At 35.8% G+C, this 19,594-nt stretch overlaps 2 protein-coding genes across 3 annotated transcripts; both read right to left on the bottom strand.

The window, feature by feature from the left end:
- Positions 1-1,468: 1,468 nt before the first annotated feature.
- On the bottom strand, positions 1,469-6,090 carry LOC104889084 (hypothetical protein). 2 transcript variants are annotated; one of them, XM_010674227.4, is made up of 3 exons: positions 5,932-6,090; positions 3,115-4,073; positions 1,469-1,657 (listed from the first exon to the last, which is right to left on the bottom strand). In XM_010674227.4, exons 2-3 carry the CDS (start codon positions 4,069-4,071, stop codon positions 1,652-1,654), a joined length of 963 nt encoding a protein of 320 aa, XP_010672529.2. In that variant the 5' UTR covers positions 4,072-4,073; positions 5,932-6,090; the 3' UTR covers positions 1,469-1,651. The 2 variants fall into 2 exon arrangements, with proteins under 2 accessions (XP_010672529.2, XP_048497188.1); XM_048641231.2 differs by having other exon boundaries at positions 3,115-4,094; positions 5,932-6,051.
- Positions 6,091-11,218: 5,128 nt separating this feature from the next.
- Positions 11,219-15,203, bottom strand: LOC104889083 (hypothetical protein). Its single transcript, XM_010674226.4, has 4 exons — positions 14,932-15,203; positions 12,561-14,448; positions 12,391-12,473; positions 11,219-11,449 (listed from the first exon to the last, which is right to left on the bottom strand). The coding sequence occupies exons 2-4, from the start codon at positions 14,368-14,370 to the stop codon at positions 11,378-11,380; spliced, it is 1,965 nt and encodes a 654-aa protein (XP_010672528.2). The 5' UTR covers positions 14,371-14,448; positions 14,932-15,203; the 3' UTR covers positions 11,219-11,377.
- Between the last annotated feature and the right edge of the window lie 4,391 nt (positions 15,204-19,594).

The following is a 19,594-nucleotide window of genomic DNA, read 5'->3' as shown; positions in this document are numbered from 1 at the left end:
AGGCCTTTTTTGCTTTGCTCACTCAGCTTTAGCCACTGAAGCTACGACATGTCTCAAATCATTAATCTTGGCGAAGAATGCGGGACAGCTACATTAGAATTTTTAACAGATTCGTCAGTGCTTGTATAACTTCTCCAAGCGGATAATAATCAAGACATAACACTCAAATGGACAATACACCGAATTCGAACACTGGGTAAAACCTTCACATCTTCTCACGAGCACAGGTTACGACAGCACATCAACTGGCCCAATGGTGTAGGAAGAATCGTAGTGTTGGATAGGTCTCTTCAGCTTTCATTTTCCTTTAACTTTATGTATGTTTTTCCATTGTAAAAAAAAGTTACTCTTGGAAATTTCTGTGTTTTTTACGTACATTATCGACAACAATATTCATATAATTTCCTTAAAAATTTTCGCTGCCTACTCTGACGATTTTTAACGTACAACCTCCATCCTCTTCGATTGTATGAATACGATAGATTGTGAATATTTTTTGTGTATCTTGTGAATGCTTTCTATTATCTTTTAGCATCTTACAATATAGTTTGCATGTAAACTTATATCTCATATATCAATGAAATGTATAGGTCATGTTGTGTGACAATTTCCAATAATAAGCTAGCCATTGTTAAACAAACCCTATTAGTGAGGATAGGAGTTAGCTCAAGTGGGTAGAGCGCTCCCCCTTGACCCTTATGGTCAGGGGTTCGATCCTTACCCCCAACATTATATTAGGGTATTTCCTTAGCATGCTATTCATGCCTTACCAGCCAATGTGTTGGTGTTTCCAACAGGCTAGTAGCCTTGTAGGGGTTAGTCCTTGGGCTGACTTTATTTTCTAATAAAAAAACCCGAGACAAATGTTTAAAGGACAATTTCTTTTTTTTTTTTTCTGGATAGGCAACTAGTGTATGAACACCAGTTTTCTTGAATATCTCAAACAAACTCTATTCACGACATTAGGGTGAGTTTATCTCTCAGGCTCACCTCCAAATTTCAGACTATGCCACATCAGCTTTTCATTACTTTTTAATTCTACAGACTCACTTCAAACCTTCAGACTAAGCTTTAAAAAAAAAAAAAAAAAGTAACAGATTTCCTTTGCAAGTTGATTCTTTAGGTGAGTCTTTGATTTCAAAACTCAACCTCAAACTCCCACCAAAATTGTATCCCTGAGTCTTGTACAAGACTCTTGTTAAGACTTCGCTAAAGACCTAGGGATATTCATACCCTTAATCTCAATAAACAACATGAAATTCTTTTGACAATGCAATAAATTGTTAATTACTAAATACGCCTTCTAGTACCTGATCATATTGTCCGACTTATTCTAGGAATTCCCTTCTAAGTTATACAAGTAAAAAGATCTATTCATTGATAAGAAAAAGGGTAAACGACGATTGTATTGATGCCTATCCTTTCATATCATTTTATTTCAAGCAAACTTCGTCATACCCAATACGCGTTTCACTCATAATGTAGATGGTTTTATTGCTATAAAGTCTTAACAGAGAAAGAATTTCAAAAACACATCATTCCAATGGTAACAACATACAAATAAACGCGACAGTAACAAGCTTTCAGCAATCCCGAATGCTTGCTAATCATGCATAAATGTGCAGTAGATAGCATCTCCACATGAGCGGATCTAGTCCTGCACATAGATAACAGAAGTATTGTTAAGATTTTACCAAATTTATCAACCGAAACACATAAGGAAGCCAACTTACTATACATATTCGTCCTTGGTTTGAACTAGAGACTAGACAACTGGCTATGCGTTAGAAATAAAGCTATACCATTTGCAACTAAAATGTAAAAGGCATGTATATGATGTTTCTGGATGTTTATCATTATATCACGAAAACAATGATGTGTTCTTGTTGTTGTAACATTTGTAGGGTTAGTTGGTCTTTGACTCTTTGTGCAGTCTGAGTTTTCTTCTTGTGCATAGGGAGCCAAACACGCAGAGATGTAGATAGGATTCAAGCCCAGGTCATTAGTACCATCCCCATATGACTTACCAACTAAGCTAGTTGGCATCCATCTTATACCATGTGAGTTGATTATTAGTTTTACAAACCATAGAAAAGTTCAAGCAGGTTACAACACAACATTTCACAATTCAACTAAAAGAAACATAGGAGAAGCTTTTTTATTCGGAATGGACGAATGGTGATCAATCAAATACAAGTTTCAAAGCGGAGTATAATGTCCTGTGACGATAGATCCCCACTAAAAAGGTACGTATTTGACCATTTATAAGACCAAATGAGGCTTCTGAAACCAATCGACATATAGGGAAAAGAAATACTCGTCTAAAAAGATCTAATTCTACTCCAATATGGACTCATGTCTATACATACATACATGGATTCTGAACAAGAAAACAGAAGAATTTTAAAAGCAGTGTCAAGATCTGAGTTATTTTGGATAACATGAATAGTTTGCAGCAAGCCCACAACCCATATGCTAGCACCAAGCTAAAGAAAGGACTAACTATAAATTACAATAGAGATCACCATCCCACCCGGACCCTTTTTTTATCTGTGTATCCCAGCAGGGTGCTATGACGAAAATATGGAAAGATCTTCCACATAGATCAGACACTAGCATCAGAGTGTTTGGTTGGGGAAGAATTTATTTCTAAGAAAAGTGGCTTCCCCATTTTTTTTTAATTGGTTTGTTAAAGGTGAAAAATAGTTCACCTAAGCGTGGAAAATATATTCATTTCCATTTGTAAAGTAGGAATGCCTCATTTCCCTGCCTTTTCCTTACTTCCTCTTTCTCTCCTTCCATCCATCCTCTCCTTTTATATTCCATATTTTCTTTTTCCTCCTAGTTTTCTAGCAAGAACCAAACAAAAGAAAATGAAGTCGGAAACCTGATTTCAGGGACATATACTTCACGTTAAATGAAATTCGGTTCAAATTGTTTTCTGTTTAACCATACACAGCCTTGAAAAGGGATAATGTCAGTCTACTTAGACAAGTGAGGTCAAGTTTTATAAACAGAGAAGCTTCCTGAACTGAATACCCCACAATATAATACAGCCATATAAATAAGAGACGAGAGATCAGTGCCCAAAATTAGATTGAGGACTTAGCATACCTCATCATCTTCACTGCCTCCATCTTCCTTCTTCTTCTTAAAGTGGGTTGTACCACCTTCCTTCTTGATGGGCAGTTTCATTTCACCAAAAGGTGTGTCGACGTCAATATTTCCCTTCATGCTGTAACCAGTTCCTCTTCCTCTAATTATATCCCAGACTGCCGATCCACAGTACTTGGGCCTGAATGTAATCGGAAGATCGATATGACTAATACCATTTTTAGGTAAGTTTTCAGATTTTTCGAGATCAGCACCTCCAATGCTCACATCACCTAGCCAAACCTCATAGTCCAAATTCTTAAGACCCAAGTCAAAATCATTCTTATTATCCAATTTCAGATGAAGTGTTGCAACAGTTTCTTCAAAAGAGAACCTCTCAAACTTTATCTTTTCCACATCTATGTCAGGCTTGTATGGTACCGGGATCTTTCCAGTTTTCTCAAGGGGGATAGTGATCCTTCCAATAACAGGAACATCTATAATGAGATCAACCTTAACCTTGTAAGGAATAATGCTTCCAGGCTTAATATCCTTATAAGTCTGTTTAATGTCATGGTAAATCAGAACGACCGGTATCTTGATAGTCTCAGAGCCGTGAGCATGAATTGTACCAGAATCGGGAATCAGTCCAGATACCAGTTTCCTTCCTTCACTCTCAATACAGTAGTTTATGTCAATAAGTGGAATTGGAACTGGGTTGGGATTTTTCACAAGAATGTCAACAACAAACTCAGCCTTATGATGGCTAATATGAGGAATATGAATCCCAGAAACATCTGCAGTAGGCTTGCCAAATTTTGCTGTACCCTCTATTTTCTCACCAATATCATGAATGAAACCCTTCACCGTTGCCAGAAATCCACCTTTAACTTCCTCTTTATCTTCATTTTCTTCCTTTTCAGGGTCTTTTCCCTTATAAACCCTCTCAACTAACTCTGGATTATCATCTGATGCCATTCCTGAAGAGCAAGAAAACTAAACTGAAACCCAGAACATCAAAGAACTAAAATCCATAATATTAAAGCCATAGTTTATTTAACAGACAGAGCAACAGAAATTCTAACACACATCAGACAATCACTTAACAAATTACAAACCTCCAGAGCTGCAGATAGATTTCCTAAAAGAATACTACTCATTGGGTGCAATAACACAAAATGAACATCAATCTAATTGCAGAAGAATTGGAGAAGCCGAGAAGGCAAATGCGAATACAAAAAGTGTCTCACAATATTCAGTGGAACTGTGGAATATGATCAAATGTCATCGTAATTCATCCAGAACTAATAACCACATCTTTAATTGAACAAGTCCCTTAGTCATTGAGAGAGACGTACAAACTAAGATGAATCCGAAAGGCTATGTCATTGTTTGTTTAACAACTCGTAAAGTTTGTGACGTGTGATACTCGAAAACTGCTGCGTCATTGTTCGTCTAGCTCCCTATAAATCACCCAACCACCCAAAAACATAAATCAAGTAGAAAAATTCTCCAAATATCTCCTATCAATAAGGAATTCTCCTCGTGACTCAATCAAACACACACCACTCCACCAGGGTTCCCATGTTCAACTTCCATTAATTTTCAAACTCGAGCATTAATTTAGGTTCTAAACTTAGGGATGTTCAGAGTTCAGTCTGGACTGCACCAACCGCAATGCAAACCGCTTTTTCGCAGTTTGTGTTAGTTTGCGGTTTTAAAATTGCGGTTTGGATTATGATTCCAAGCAAACCGCGGTTTGCAGTTTGGGTTGTGTTTTAATTTTTGTAAACTGAAACTGCACCTTAAACCGCAGTTTGAGTTGCAGTTTGAGTTTTTTATTTTTTCTAAATACACGTGACAATGTGGCATAAAAGTATACAACTAAAAAAAAAGTTTGAGATAAAGAACTTGGACACTTTTGATAATTATTATTTATGTTTAATTATAAAGTTAACTTTATATTCATTTGGACTCATTATATTTATTAACAATTTTTTTTACTCTTAGATTACAACTTTAATGTCGTGGAGGAAAAAATGGTTAAATCGCAAACCAAACTGTACCAAACCGTTTTGCGTTGTTCGGTTTGGGTTAGTTTGGGCAAAAGTACAGTGCGGTTTAAGTTGGAAAAATGTCAAACCGTATATTTGCAGGTTGCGTTGGGTTACATCCCAAACTGCAAACACTTCAGACTGAACTTATAGTTTAGGCCAAGAGTTAGAAATCAAATGGATCAATGAAAAACAACAAGAGTTCTGACTGAGTAAGGCACAACTGCACTACATAGTACATACTTCAAGTTCCTACTAGTTAAAGAGAAAATCATGTTTCCAAACTTGAAAAAATGACAGTAAATCATGAATAACTTCAGAAAATGCAACTGAGAGTTTAATAAATATTATTATTAATATAAAACTCAAGAACATGATCAAGAGTAAATCAGTCAATATAACAACACATTACTAAGCAAATCCGAAGTCAACCCTATCAGAATTCCTCAAATTTCTAATTCTCTATTGGGTTCAAAAGTCAGAACTCAATACTACAAAGAAAAAAAAACTTTAGTAATGAGATGATCAAAAAGCTTGTAATTTTTTTATTATGTCAAATAGCAGATAAATTTACTATAAAACATCAAATGTAGCTTCTAAGGGTGTAAATTCAGCATGATTTAATGCAGATGATTTCAGATCCAATAAAATTATGCAAGATCACATAACAGCATAACTCATCACAATTCACAACCCAAATAAATTGAATACAAAATCAAATAGGATAATTGGGTACAAAAATATCGAGGTAGAATTTACAAAATAAATCAAAATATCAACTTACCCAGCAAAAATAGATTTTGAGCAGATGTTTTTTTTTTTAAATTTCTTTTTTGGGGTGATGAGTTGGAGGGCAGACCAATGGAGGACAGAGGACTGATGAGAGAGTAAAAGTAGACTGAGTAAGACTTTAAAAAGTATGGATATTTATTAGCAAAAAAAATGCTTGTCCAAAAGTTTTTTTTATTAAAAAAAAATGTTTGTCCGAAAGTTTTTTTTATTAAAAAAGTTAAATTATCTTCCCTCATTTTTCTTTTATTGTTCTTATTTAGGATTGGGGCAGAAACCAATGCAATTTAAAAAATGGATAAGATTAACTATTTTGAATAAAATCAAATTGATTCCCCTCAAAAAAAAAATCAAATTGATCAAAAATAAAAATTTTAGCCCTTTAAGTCTATTTATGTTATGCAAGCAATAATACAAAAGCTTGAGGGTAGAATATTAAAGAGTTTGTCTTGTAAGAGATCGTCTATTTTTAAATAAAAATTAGCCCAATAATAACTAGGTTAATTTCTTTCGGTGACTAGGTTAATCCATTTAATGACTTGGTCTACTATTATATTAAAATTAGACTTTTTTTTAATAATTTTTGAAGATTAAAATATGACTATTGAGTAGTGTGAAACATTTATTGCTACTTAAAATCAATGGAGTTTTAAGTGATAAAATTACAATATGTTAGTGGGAAAATTAAATAAAAGAAAATAAAATAAAATATCTCGGGGGATGAGTGTTCTTCATTTCAGGTGGTCGATCCCTCGTCATCTATTGCCAGGGATTCAACCAAAACGTGTGATTGTCGAGATTGGAGGGGTGTGGGTTGACGAGGTAGTGAACCTCGGATTGTTTTCCTTCGGGGTGTCATGTTGCTCTCGGAACGTGACTTTGAGATGTAGAATCCCCACAGACGGCGCCAAACTGTTTCGGCTAAGAAACTAGTCAAAAGAGTAATGTGTTTGGGGTGAGAGTCAAATCCCGAGTTAGATTATAATCACGAGTATGGTCACTGCCAATCCTGCAAAACAAGGAAAAACAGGCACGGGGTGATCCCGGGAAAGCCCCTCCGACGCTCAAGTCAGTAATGGGTTAGAGAGAGAAATTAAGCAAGTCTAGAGAGAGATGCTCTGGTTTAGTTAAGTGAGAATTGAATACCTGTTCATTGATGAGACTGTTGGTATTTATAGGGTTGGGAATCCTCCAGACAAGAAACCCTTTTGGGAACATCCCAATACCTAGGAAAGCTATCACTTTTTTAAGGTAAAGCTGGTGGACCCTCTTAATGCCTATAACTCATGCCTTGAGGAGTGTTTTATGATATTTATTGGGCCTGATCATGAGCCCAAACAACGACTAATTTAATCCATTTAGTGAATAGGTCCACTTTTATATTAAAACTAGTTATTACGCCCGGGCTATGTCCCGGGTAAGAAAATTTTCATTTATTAATATTGTACTTTGATATGATAGCACTAAATACAACTTGGTCTAGTGGTTAAAACTTTAGTACATGAACTTGAGGTCACGGGATCAAAACCTATACTATGCAATTTCTAATTTTTTTTATTGTACATGGATTACATGAACTAAAACTCCTTAGGGAGAGCGCCACGTGGCACCGTTCCTGGTTTACGCACGCCTTTTAATATATTAGTATAGATTAGACTTTTTTTAAATAATTTTTGAAGATTAAAATATGACTTTTGAGTAGTGTGAAGCATTTATTGCTACTTAAAATCAATGAGGTTTTAAGTGATAAAATGACACTATGTTAGTGGAAAAATCAAATAAAAGAAAATAAAATAAAATATTTCAATGAAAAAACTAAGGCTGGCAATAGGTCAGGTTGGGTCAAGATCAGGTTGGGTTGGCGGGTTGGCGGGTTGAGAACCCCTTGACCCAACCTAACCTGTTAACTTAAACGGGTTGAAATTTACAACCCAACCCAACCTTATGATAAACGGGTCAACCTTCAGGTCGACCCGTTTATTTTTTTTCGTGTTTTTTCTAGAAAAAAAAATAAAACAACATAATTTATTTGCAAATAACAATAGGCAGCAAATTAAAATTAAGTCATTACATAACCATATGATAATATTGTTCAAAATCAACATAACTTTTGTTAAAAATCAACACAAATGTTCAAAATTAACATCATTAAAACTTCGTAAGCAATTGTTCAACCTTAAGTGTAATGACTAACTCATAATAAGCAAGAGTAGTAAAGGACTCCAAATTTTTTTAGAGATTTTTTTAGCTTGCTTTTTCATAAATGGGTTAAGTGGGTCAAAATCAGGTTGGAATTTTCAACCTGACCCAACCCATTTAATTAAACGGGTTGGGTCAGGTCGACCCATTTAATTAAATGGGTTCAAATTTTTGACCCAACCCATTATTAATGGGTTGGGTTCGGATCGAGTTGGCAGGTTGGGTAATATTTTGCCAGCTCTAGAAAAAACGCAGGAAGAACAAAAGAAAAGCGGATGAAATGTGAAAACAATTACGAGATATTTTTCCTTGTTAGAGTGTGACTTTGTAAGTGCTGTGTGGTGTCCATTGTCCACATTCAAATCCTACTCTTTGGGCTTTATAATTAAATAATTTATTTATGAGAAGGGGATAATGTGAATTACTAAAAACTCATAGAAATTGTGTGTAGGTACGACCTCAACCGACTTTTCGTGATGAATGCTTATTGTGGAGATCACTCATCTAATGCATTTCTTTTTTCCAAGTGTTAGAACGAACTTAAAGCCGTTTACACATGAGTTATGACATTTATGATTTTTCATATGATTGATTGAATTTACACACAGAATTGTTAGGTGGCGATTAGTAAGTTGAGTGATTTTGTAATGAAATTATTATGATGTGATTGGTCTTGAATTTATTTGTTTGTGACAATTATGGGAATTTTTTTCATTAATCTCTACTCCTTTAAAAATAAATTATTATGATGTGATTGGTCTTGAATCTATATAAGCCAACGAAGAGTTATAGTGTCCCCTTTAAAAAGTCATTTTTGTCCTTTGCTAAATATATAATTGGATATTCAAATTTTCTACAATATATTCTTTTTTAATTTAAAGATGTGGTCAAAATTCTAATGATAAATTAAACTAAATAAGCATTAACAAATTAAAGTAACTTGACACAATGAGAAAAATGGTTATTTAATTTTAAGAAATTACAAATTTAATTTGACTATAAGACCTTATATCTAAATATTCATTACAATTTCTAAGCACCTTACATTAGTTTGTACAACAATAATTATAAATCACACTTCTAAAATTATATTTAGATGAAATTTATTAAAAACAGACCCCAAACTATTGGCACACGCATCGCGTGTATAGAAGGCTAGTAGTAATAAAGATAAGTGAAAAGGGGACAATATGAAAATAATTTTATTATTGAGTAGGTAGCCATTCCCTTATAAAAAAAAAGCGTCCAATTCCTCAATCTCTAATTATTCAGCTCAGTCCTCATTCCCAATCTGTTAATTTTTAATAAGAGTTATATCAAGTAAATACATAATTGTGTCCTCTTTTTGTGGAGTATGAGAAAAAAAATTGAGTTTGAGGAAACTATATCACCTAAATAGAAGAATGACCAATTTTTAAAATCAAAATTTATCTACATCGCCCTTCAAACTTACTCTTGCTATATATATATATATATATATATATATATATATATATATATATATATATATATATATATATATATATATATATATATATATATATATATATATATAATATATATATATATATATATATATTTCCTTCGTACCATGTAAATTGTACATGTAGTGTTTTACAAATTCTACGCTCAACTTTGACCTTTAATATCTAGAGTGACTTATAAACTAAAATATAAACTATATATATATATATATAAATATCAAGTTGTATCTAACAAAATTCTATATGACCCTTTTTCTACCACATAAAGTACAATAGGTGGTAAAATGAGAGTACATGTAAAAGTCCAAACATAGCACTTTTCCAGGAGAGAATGAAGTATACTCCGACCACTCCTTGGTGAAGGTTTTATGGCCAATTGACCAATTTGGTAAAAAAAATTGGCACATGACGACAATTTGGTAAAAAAGTTAGCTTTGGTGACAATTTGGTAAATAAACTTAGTTTCGGATGACAAATTGGTAAATAAACTTAGGTTCAGGGGACAAATTGATAAAAAAAGTTAACTACTGCGACAGTTTATTAAAAAAATTGAGCTCTCGCGACGTTGAGGCCAAAATTTTAAAAACTTATTTTTCTATGCTTTTCCATTTTTGTTAAATTTTATTCTTCTTTCCCACACATTTATTTACCAAACTATCACTCATTATTTTACCATATATTCTTTCCATTCTAATTAATACAAGAGGAGAATAAAAAAAATATTATTTCATTCATCATAGTTTAAGTGCAAATGTATTCAATATTTTTTATAATATTTAACGTATTATTGTCCCTAAAGTTGTTACTCCGGAGTGTATAGTTTCAATAAAATATTGTATCTATCTTAGAAATATTCCACAAAAATATTGAAATAAATTTCAATACATATTGCATACAAATGTTATTGTTTTTTAATGTTTTTTTTTTTGAAAGGTTGCTCTCGAATGTTAATTAGAGTGCAAACAAGAGAAAAATAATTGTGTAGAAGAGATAATATTTTTAATTTATTAATTTCACCATTATTTCTTTTTTCTATATGCAATTATTTACCCAATTTTCCCTATATTTTGCTCTCCATTTTCATTCTAACTAACATTAGAGAACAATAACATTTGTATTCAATATGTATTTAATATATCTGTGGATAATTTTTAAGATAAATACAATCTTGTAATGAAGATATATGACAACTTTGGGGACAATGGTGCATTAAATTATCCCTAAATAAATTTCAAAAATATCAAACACATACATGAATACATTTGCTCTCCACATGTGATGAGTGAAATAATATTTTAATAATTCTCGCTCGTATTGTATTAATTAAAAGGAAATACCCCTGAATTCAACAATAAAAAAAAAGAAAAAAAAATAGGTTTTTAAAATTTTGGCCTAAACGCCGCAAGAGCTCAATTGTTTTTACCAAACTGTCGTAAAAGTTAACTTTTTTTATCAATTTTTCACCCGAACCTAAGTTTATTTACCAATTTATCATCTGAAGCTAAGTTTATTTACCAAATTGTCACTGAAGCTAACTTTTTTACCATATTGTCGTTCGGTGCTAATTTTTTTTACCAAATTGGTCAATTGTAGACAATATTGCAAAGCATCGATGATTAAATAATAAATACACCAACATACAAGCATTATGAGAATCAGGTAAACACAATATACAAACTTTTCTTCCTATCCAATATGAATAGTACATTCTACAGCACACCTACATCTCTTGCTTCCGGAACAGGTTCAGGTGCGATCTTAGCCTACATGATCCTTCAAAATTTGTCTTAGGTATTCTTCTTGCTCACCACTTCCTTCAAGTTCTTGCCACTATAGTGAAACAGAAAATACATCAGTAGTTCATAAATTGGAAAATCGAGCAGACAAGCATGTGCAAGTAATTCGACAATAACATGGATTCACTTCAATGACCAAGATACAAGTTTCATTTCAGCTTATCAGGGTTATGTGAAGTCTACAGGGTGAAGAATTTTCCCTGTTCCCTCCAACAGACTACCAAAAGTACCAATGGATAAGATAACAGAATCCTGAGTAGTTCACTTCACATACTCTAATTAACATCTTATAGCAAAAACTGAATTATTCTTATTCTTATTCTTTTTAGTAATTGGATCGGGTCTAATTCTAAAATAAATGATACGTAGGGGGCAGGCACTCCAGTAAGGAGAGGGGAGAGATGGAGAGAAATAAAAACGAGAGTCGTCTGATGAAGAGAGGAGTAAATGCCAAATGAAGTGGCCTTAAAATGACAAGTGTTCAGTTTATTTTAGAACGGTAGGAAATATATATTTCATACAAGTGATTCAGATTAACTGTTCAGCAGCAGGTAATGTGGCTTGACACACCTACAAATCCATATTCAACTTGTCTGCAACATTTCTTTGAAAAGAAATTCTTTCTATGTCAAGAAACAGTTAAAGCACTCATTCCAACAAACTGAAAATCTAAGGATTATGCTCTCACTCATTCCAACATACTGCAAATCTAAGAATAAAAAGAAACTCTGAGAAAACGAGTGTGCTTTCGTTCTTCACACCATATATCACTGATCCGGCCAGGTGTAATCGAGAAATTATATGTCAAATCATAGAGTTACTCATGATGTAACACTAGAAAGCACATGTGCTATAAGCTCAAGCACTACAGCCCGAATCAGAAAAAAGGATTACATGAAGGAAAAGTTTACTGGTCACAGAAATCAATGTAACCAAAAGTGAAACATTTCATAGCAAATAATTCAGGAGACTCACTTCTTGATGAACAACTGACACAATATCCCAACCAGAGGCAGCAACATATCGCCGTTTGAGGACAGTATGACCAAGAGGGACCCCTGCAGACTCATAGTATAGACAAAAATTAATGCTTCACAAGACTTGGAACATGTTTAGAAAATGTATGGGGAGATAAGAACTTTTACCAGAATTTCTGGAGAAATGGGTAGGTCCATCAATTTCAAGAGCGACCCTCTTGTCGATCAAGGCTGCATCTAATGTATACGCATCCAAGGCATATTCTCTAACCCATTCCAGCCCGGTACCGAAAAGTACACGAGCAACCTCTTTTTGAAATGATGATGTAACTTTTTGGTTAAATCTCCTAGTTCTTCCGGCACGAGCAATCTTCTCCTCGACATCACTCCTTAAAGACAACTGAAGATGAGGATACTCAACCTTCAAGCACTGATTTGCCAGATAGACTTGAGACGCAAACATAACATCCTCCCTGTACTGATCTGTAATTCTTTCTTCCTCAAAATTTTGCAGGGTTTTCCACACATTGAAAAAGAAACTGCGTTCCATTCCACCAAGAACAGCACAAGACCAAGCTATATTTCCAAGCTGATCTCTGTTGAATCTAAGGACAAGAGGACGTGGACTTCCCGAGTCCGCAGCTTTAACTACATCATGACTTAATGATCCCCTGATTGAGCAGCATTGAAACTGAGCTTGATCCTTAAATACATTATCTAAAGCTTCAAGCACAGGATAAGCTGGTTCATTTAAGAAAGCAAAAGCCCATAGCAACTGAGCAAGCTCTTGAGGTTGAAAGGCATGAATTATCTCACAAGCTCTCTTTGACAGCTCCAAAAAGAGATCTGGAGCAGAGTGTCTCATTGAGGCAAATGCACCCGCAACATTAGCAACATTTTGGGAATTAAATTCACCAACTTTGGTCATGGCAACCTCCGCAACCCTATCCATTTCTGTAGTATACAGAAGGTCACCTCCAATCTTGGACAACGCCCAAGCAATATTTGAGATACCTTGTGCTGAGCACTCTGGGAGAGCGTTCATTGAAATACCGACAAGCATAGACATCTCCCTTTGACGAGCAAAGGCTAACCTTCGAGTTTCCATCATCGACACTTTCTCCATGTTCTTTGCAATCCTGTGGATGGCAGTAGCAAGATTCAAAGGAGAAAGTGGGGAAGGGCTCAAACCTTTCCCAACAGAAACAATCATCTCAGAGACTACCTCCAACACTTCTTGTGCTGTCTGAGCATCTACAACCATTCTGTTTAAGTTTACCTCCTTCTTTCGATCCGATGGCTGGCTACCAAACTGTGACAACCTCTGAACAAATGTCTGCATTGTTTCCTTCTTCTTTTCCTCAAACATCCCATCACCAAGCATACCAACCGCCCTGAGAAGGTGATCCACATCATCTACCGGGCTCACATCATTCGAGTCAACTTCATCATAATCAGAATCAGAATCAGAATCAGAATCAAAGTCATCCTCATCTACCTTAAGTTTCTTCTTCTCTACAATGCTCTTATTCTTCTTATTTTTCTTCTTCCTTTTCGTCTTTGGACTCACCATATTCTCCATAACTCGCGCCATCCCCCTATCCTCGATGGATTTCAATGCAACTTTCCTTGCCCTCACACACCAGTCCATCCCATCTGTATCTCCCAACAACCTTGATTTCTCTTCTTTCTTTTTCTTTTCAGGGGGCTTAAGACCTACAGGGCTACGCTTTCCGAGAAATTCCAACCTCCAATCATCCACTAGAGGTTCTTCTTGCTTATCATTTACACCCTTAACAGCAAAAATACCAACCTTTCCATACCTCTCACAATTCCTCCCAACCCACCTAAATTCCAGCTTTCTTTCACAAAACCCACTTGTAATCCTACCCAATGGTAACTTTGAACGGCATTTATCGTTAAGAATTAAGGGCTTTAAGCATGTTTCTCCGTATAATTTACTTGATAATACTTCCATTACCGGCTGCAATCTGTTTCCTTTCTACTTTACCTCGATTACGGTGGCGGACCCAAGAATTTGAATATGGGTACGGAGCTACGGACGTACAACAAACACAAAAATAGAAAAAAAGTTCATAAAAAAAAGTTCAATACATAAGTCTTATAACCAAAATATCCATAGTCATACAACCAATTTTATTAAAAAAATGCATAAGATTAAACTTCAAACTAAAACTACAATTGCATCCTACGAATATCAAAACGCTATGTTAAAAACTTCAAACTTCTCTTGAAAATGAATTGTCGAAGATCGGGTTGCTTAATTTGTTTTCCCTTGGATTTACTTGACTTGGGTGTATCATTTGTCATTTTCTAATTGCATTCATAAAATTAATTGTCAAAAATTCAATTTCGAATTTCAACAAGTAAACCCTAACTAATTAATCACCAATGTTCAAATTCAACAATTTACATCTAAATATTCAATTAAATTAAGAATCTAACAATATATAAACTTAGAAAAGTTGAAAAATCTAAATTAAAACACAAAAGTATAAACTAAGAAGTAAGAACTTACAAGCTTGAAGCTGCGATTTGCGAATGAGTTCGAACTTCGAAGTCCGTGGGTACTGGCGGCTGGCCTACTGGGTCGCGAACTCGCGAAGCCGAATTGCCGAAGAAAGCGAATTGGGCGGCCACCGGCGTGGCGGCGTCAGCGTCGCAGACTCGCAGTCGGCCGTTTATGTGAGAGAGAGGAGAGGAGTTCAGCGAGAAAATTAAGTTGAAACTTGAAACGCCAAGCGCGCTCTGCTGCGCGAATTTTTTTATTTTTTTTATTTTTTTTTAACTGATTTTTTTTTTTTGAATTTGGGGTACAGCTGTACCTCCATGTCTCCTTCTAGATCCGCCACTCCTCGATTACCCAATTGAAGATATTGGCAGAAAACGAATTTCGATGATTTATTTCAAACAATAATATGAAACTAAGTAAATTCTAAATACAAATCAAACATGCGCAAAAGACCCAAAAATGTAAACATAGGCCTCGTTTGGTTCACATGGGAAGTAATTTCCCATGGGAATTTACATTTCATGGGAAATTCTTTCCCTTGTTAATTTCCTAGGAATTAGACAAAATTGTTTGGTTGACACCATAGGAAATTGCATTTCCTAGGAAATTACTCACCAAGGGGGGGCTTGGTGAGTGATTTCCCATGTTTCATGGGAAATTCTATTTCCCTTGGAATTTGTATTTCCTATGCTTCTCCCATTTCCCTCCAACCAAACACAACACTCATAATGTATTTCCTCGGAATTTGTATTTCCAAGGGAAATAGCTTCCAACCAAACAACACCATATACAAGTTCTTTTGGAGATTTCAAGTGTGTTAGTGAGTGAGATGACTATTGGAGAAAGATAGATAGAGAGAAATAAAAAATGTACTTACCCTACATATTCAAAATTAATCTGAAAGAAATTTGATGATGGGAAGTGAAAATTGTATACCAGTTCTCAAAGTTTCACTTTCACCCGCGAACTAGATAGATAAAGAGAAGCTGAAGACAATAGGAGACTAGGAGAGTGGACTGGACAACTCTAAAGACTAGACGAGAGGACACAGGTATGAGTATCGAATATGAGTACGGGTTAAAATGTTGGGTTCGGTAATTTTAAAATTTTTAGATACAGGGACACTATTCTAATGTTGGATATGTATACGAGGATACAAAAAGAAACTATTCTTAGGGATAGTAGTACTGTTTTACGTGTTTAGCACTACGTAACACTTACTATACCTTCATGGGTTCTGATGCAAGTCCAAGGTATAAAAGAAAAGCCCATGCATTATATGATGAATTAGAACTATTAGTGTTGATACTCGATCATATTTTTAACAGCCATAATTCGGTCAATTTTTAACAGCCATAATTCGGTCAATTTGACTCATTTTGTGGACTTTAATAGGTCCATCAATAAGTTTACATTTTGAACTTACGAAAAAAGTGGTCAAACACTTAATTTGGATAAGTTTTAGGCCGAATTCAAGTGTTGGATGTCATGAATGAAGCCCAGCCTAAATTTGCAGCAACAACATCAAGTGTGACGTGAGTTGGACGTGTGAATTGAAGGCCCAACTTTTGTTTGGCTTTGATTTGCTTTTGTTGTTATTTTTAAGCTTGTAATAAACCTTAAGGTTTCTCATTAAGTATCTCATGATTAGGTGTGTGGTTTGTAGTAATAAGCATGATATTAGGAGTGTGTTTTAGGGTTAAAATGGTTGGTTGTAACTCTTTATAATACCTCAAATTCTTCGCATCTCCTTTAATTAAGAACATGCGCTTAAATCTAGGTATTATGGGTAGATACCACAACACCTTGGTTGGTGGTCCTTCACTACCTCCAGCTCCTTCACGCTTGTACCTCGACAATCCACAACGTGGACACTCATGTAAATGCTCATACTCATTACGATAAAGCACACAATCGTTAGGACAAGCATGTATCGCTCGTACTCTAAACCCAAAGGACACATCAGCTTCTTCGCATAATAGTACGACTTTGTTAGTTCACTCCATCAGGGAGCATCTCAGCTAAAACTTCCAACAACGATGTGAAACTAGAGTCCGTCCAACCAGCGTTCGACTTAATGTTGAACATGTTACCACCGGAAAGTTTGGTGTACTTTGTACAACCTGGATACAACGGCTTTTCAGCAGCCTGAGACATAGACTCAAAAATACGAGGTCGTCTACACGACTGATCTTCAACCTCGTGTATCATCTCGTCTACCCGATCCCTATCATCATCTCCAAATTCATCATCCAAATTCTCATCCCCTAACTCATCATCATCCTTCTTTTTTTCTTCACATACATCATTCTTTACTCCAGAGCTTCCCATATACCTCCCCTGTCTCACCAGCCAAACCATACGTGTATTGAGGCCTAAACCCACGGCGAAAGACATGCTCCCTAACCACATGTATACTACTAACCTTGCTCACATTTCTACAATCCAAACAAGGACAATAAAAGTCGACTGCTCCAGAGGATGTTTGATATTCTAATGCACTTCTACAGAATTGACCCCATTCACAAACTCAATCGATTCACGACTACCATACATCCAAGTACGATCCATCTCATTCAAGAAGACCACCTCTAATAATTAAACACAACATTCATTATAATGCATCAATCATTATTAAAGTACATACACATACATATTCAAATCACACACGTATACCAAGCTAAGATAGTGACATGTTCAATTGTATGCATGCACTCAAGGTCCTTATCACTCCAACCTACCCATCCTTGGACGTCTAATCTCACTAGTGAATATATGCCAACTTTTCAATTCAAAGGAAAATCCGGCAGCATTTCCCTACAGTTCTCCAAGTACACAATGTAGATAATTGCTTACTACATATGTACACCAGAGAACAATGTAGAAAACGATAAGCCAAGATTTTCCTCAGAATTGAAAAGAAGACACACATTCACCACCTAAGTGAGATCAAACGTCCAAGAACAGTCCCAAACCGGGGACTATTCAAGACTTACTCCTAATGAGTAAGTCTTGAACGGGTATCTAGGCATATATGATGATGATTCAAACAACTTGTAGATTTCATATATAGCTAAATCACATTGCGTTTTCATACAATCTCATATCATATTAATAATATACATTATAAAAAATACATATATACATCAATAAATTATCAACTTTGTCTACATGTTAAACTATCTATTAATTACCTCTTAACATCAACGACGAGCAATGAAGAGAAAAGAGCTACTTGGGACTTTATTTGCCTTCCTTAGCCTCTTCTTCCTACAATTGACAAAACCCACATTGCACATTAATCATTTAATTCAATTAAGAAAAACAAAAGTAACTTAAAAACAAAATTAATTCATACCTAATTAACCACTCAAATGGTGGAGAGAAGAGAAGAAAGAGAAGAGTATGGTGATGGTGGAGAAGAGAAGAGAAGAGAAGTGGTGCAGTGTGGCGGACCAGTCGAGTTAGGTCGCGCAACCCACTGTACTCGAGAAGAGAAGAGAAGAGAAGTGGGCGGCAGTGGTGCAGTGGTGGTGCACTCGAATTCCGTCGCGCATGTTGTGGTGGTGGTAGTGGTGCACTCGAAAAAACTCGCCAATGTGGTAGTAGTGGTGGTGGTGGTGGCGCAAAGTGGTGGAGCAATGTGGGTGGTTGGTGTGTGTCGAATTAGGGCTCGCAAGGTGGTGGTGGTGCACTCGGTTTTTCGCTCGTAATTACTCTAAGTGAAAGAAAGAGGGAAAGTGGGAAGGATACTGTACATGCGCGCACTAAAACTCACTCAAAAAAAAAAATCAAAGTAGGGCTGCGCTAGTTAAAAAAAGCGCAGCCCTACCAAGCCAGAAGGGCTGCGCTTTTTAAAAAGGCGCAGCCCTACTAACTGAAGGGCTGCGCCTTTTTACAAAAGCGCAGCCCTTCAACAATAGGGCTGCGCTTTTATCAAAAGCGTATAAAAGCGCAGCCCTTCTTGCGCAACCCTTCTGCTTTTTTCCCCTAGTGTATGGGTTTACGGAGTAGAATGCTAATCTTATGAGTGAAAATTTTAATGAGCAGGATGTTCAAGCAATTATGGCAACACCTTTGAGCAAACACCTTCCAAAGATCGTGTGGCGTGGGCTTTTACCAAGGATGGGTCATACTTAGTTAATACCGCTTATATGATTCGTAAGTCGAGGAATCTCGGCCTTTTTCATCGGGCATGGATGAAAATTAAGAGCTTAAATGTCTCACCTAAGATGAGACATTTTTTATGGCGAGTTTGCTCGGGTCATTTGTCGGTTAAAGTTGTTTTGAAACATCGACATATCCTTGATGGGGATACTTGCCCATTGTGCAACGAGGTCCCTGAGACCATATGGCCATGCACTGTTGTCGCGTTCGAAGGTGAGGGAGGTGTGGGAGCTGCCAGTCTTGGGGAGTAGGCTGCCGTGGGATGAGTGGGAAGGTTGGATATTTGGAAGAGATGGCAAGAGGTGGGGGATGAGTGCTTGGTATCCTTGAGCTATCTCACATATCACGTCTGGAAGAGACGAAATAAGGTTGTGTTTGAAGCTTGGTGTCCCCCGAATGATCAGGTTGTAAACTTTGCAAGAATTGTCGCTCGTGAGTATGGTGAATATGCAAAGAAGATTTATTGTGGAACAGTTTCCAAAGCTCTCGAAAATATGGCAGC

Source organism: Beta vulgaris, chromosome 3 (genome assembly GCF_026745355.1).
Source record: "Beta vulgaris subsp. vulgaris cultivar EL10 chromosome 3, EL10.2, whole genome shotgun sequence".
NCBI lineage: Eukaryota > Viridiplantae > Streptophyta > Magnoliopsida > Caryophyllales > Amaranthaceae > Beta > Beta vulgaris.
The sequence above is the reverse complement of the archived record's forward strand: the minus strand, read 5'-3'. Positions and strand labels throughout refer to the sequence as shown.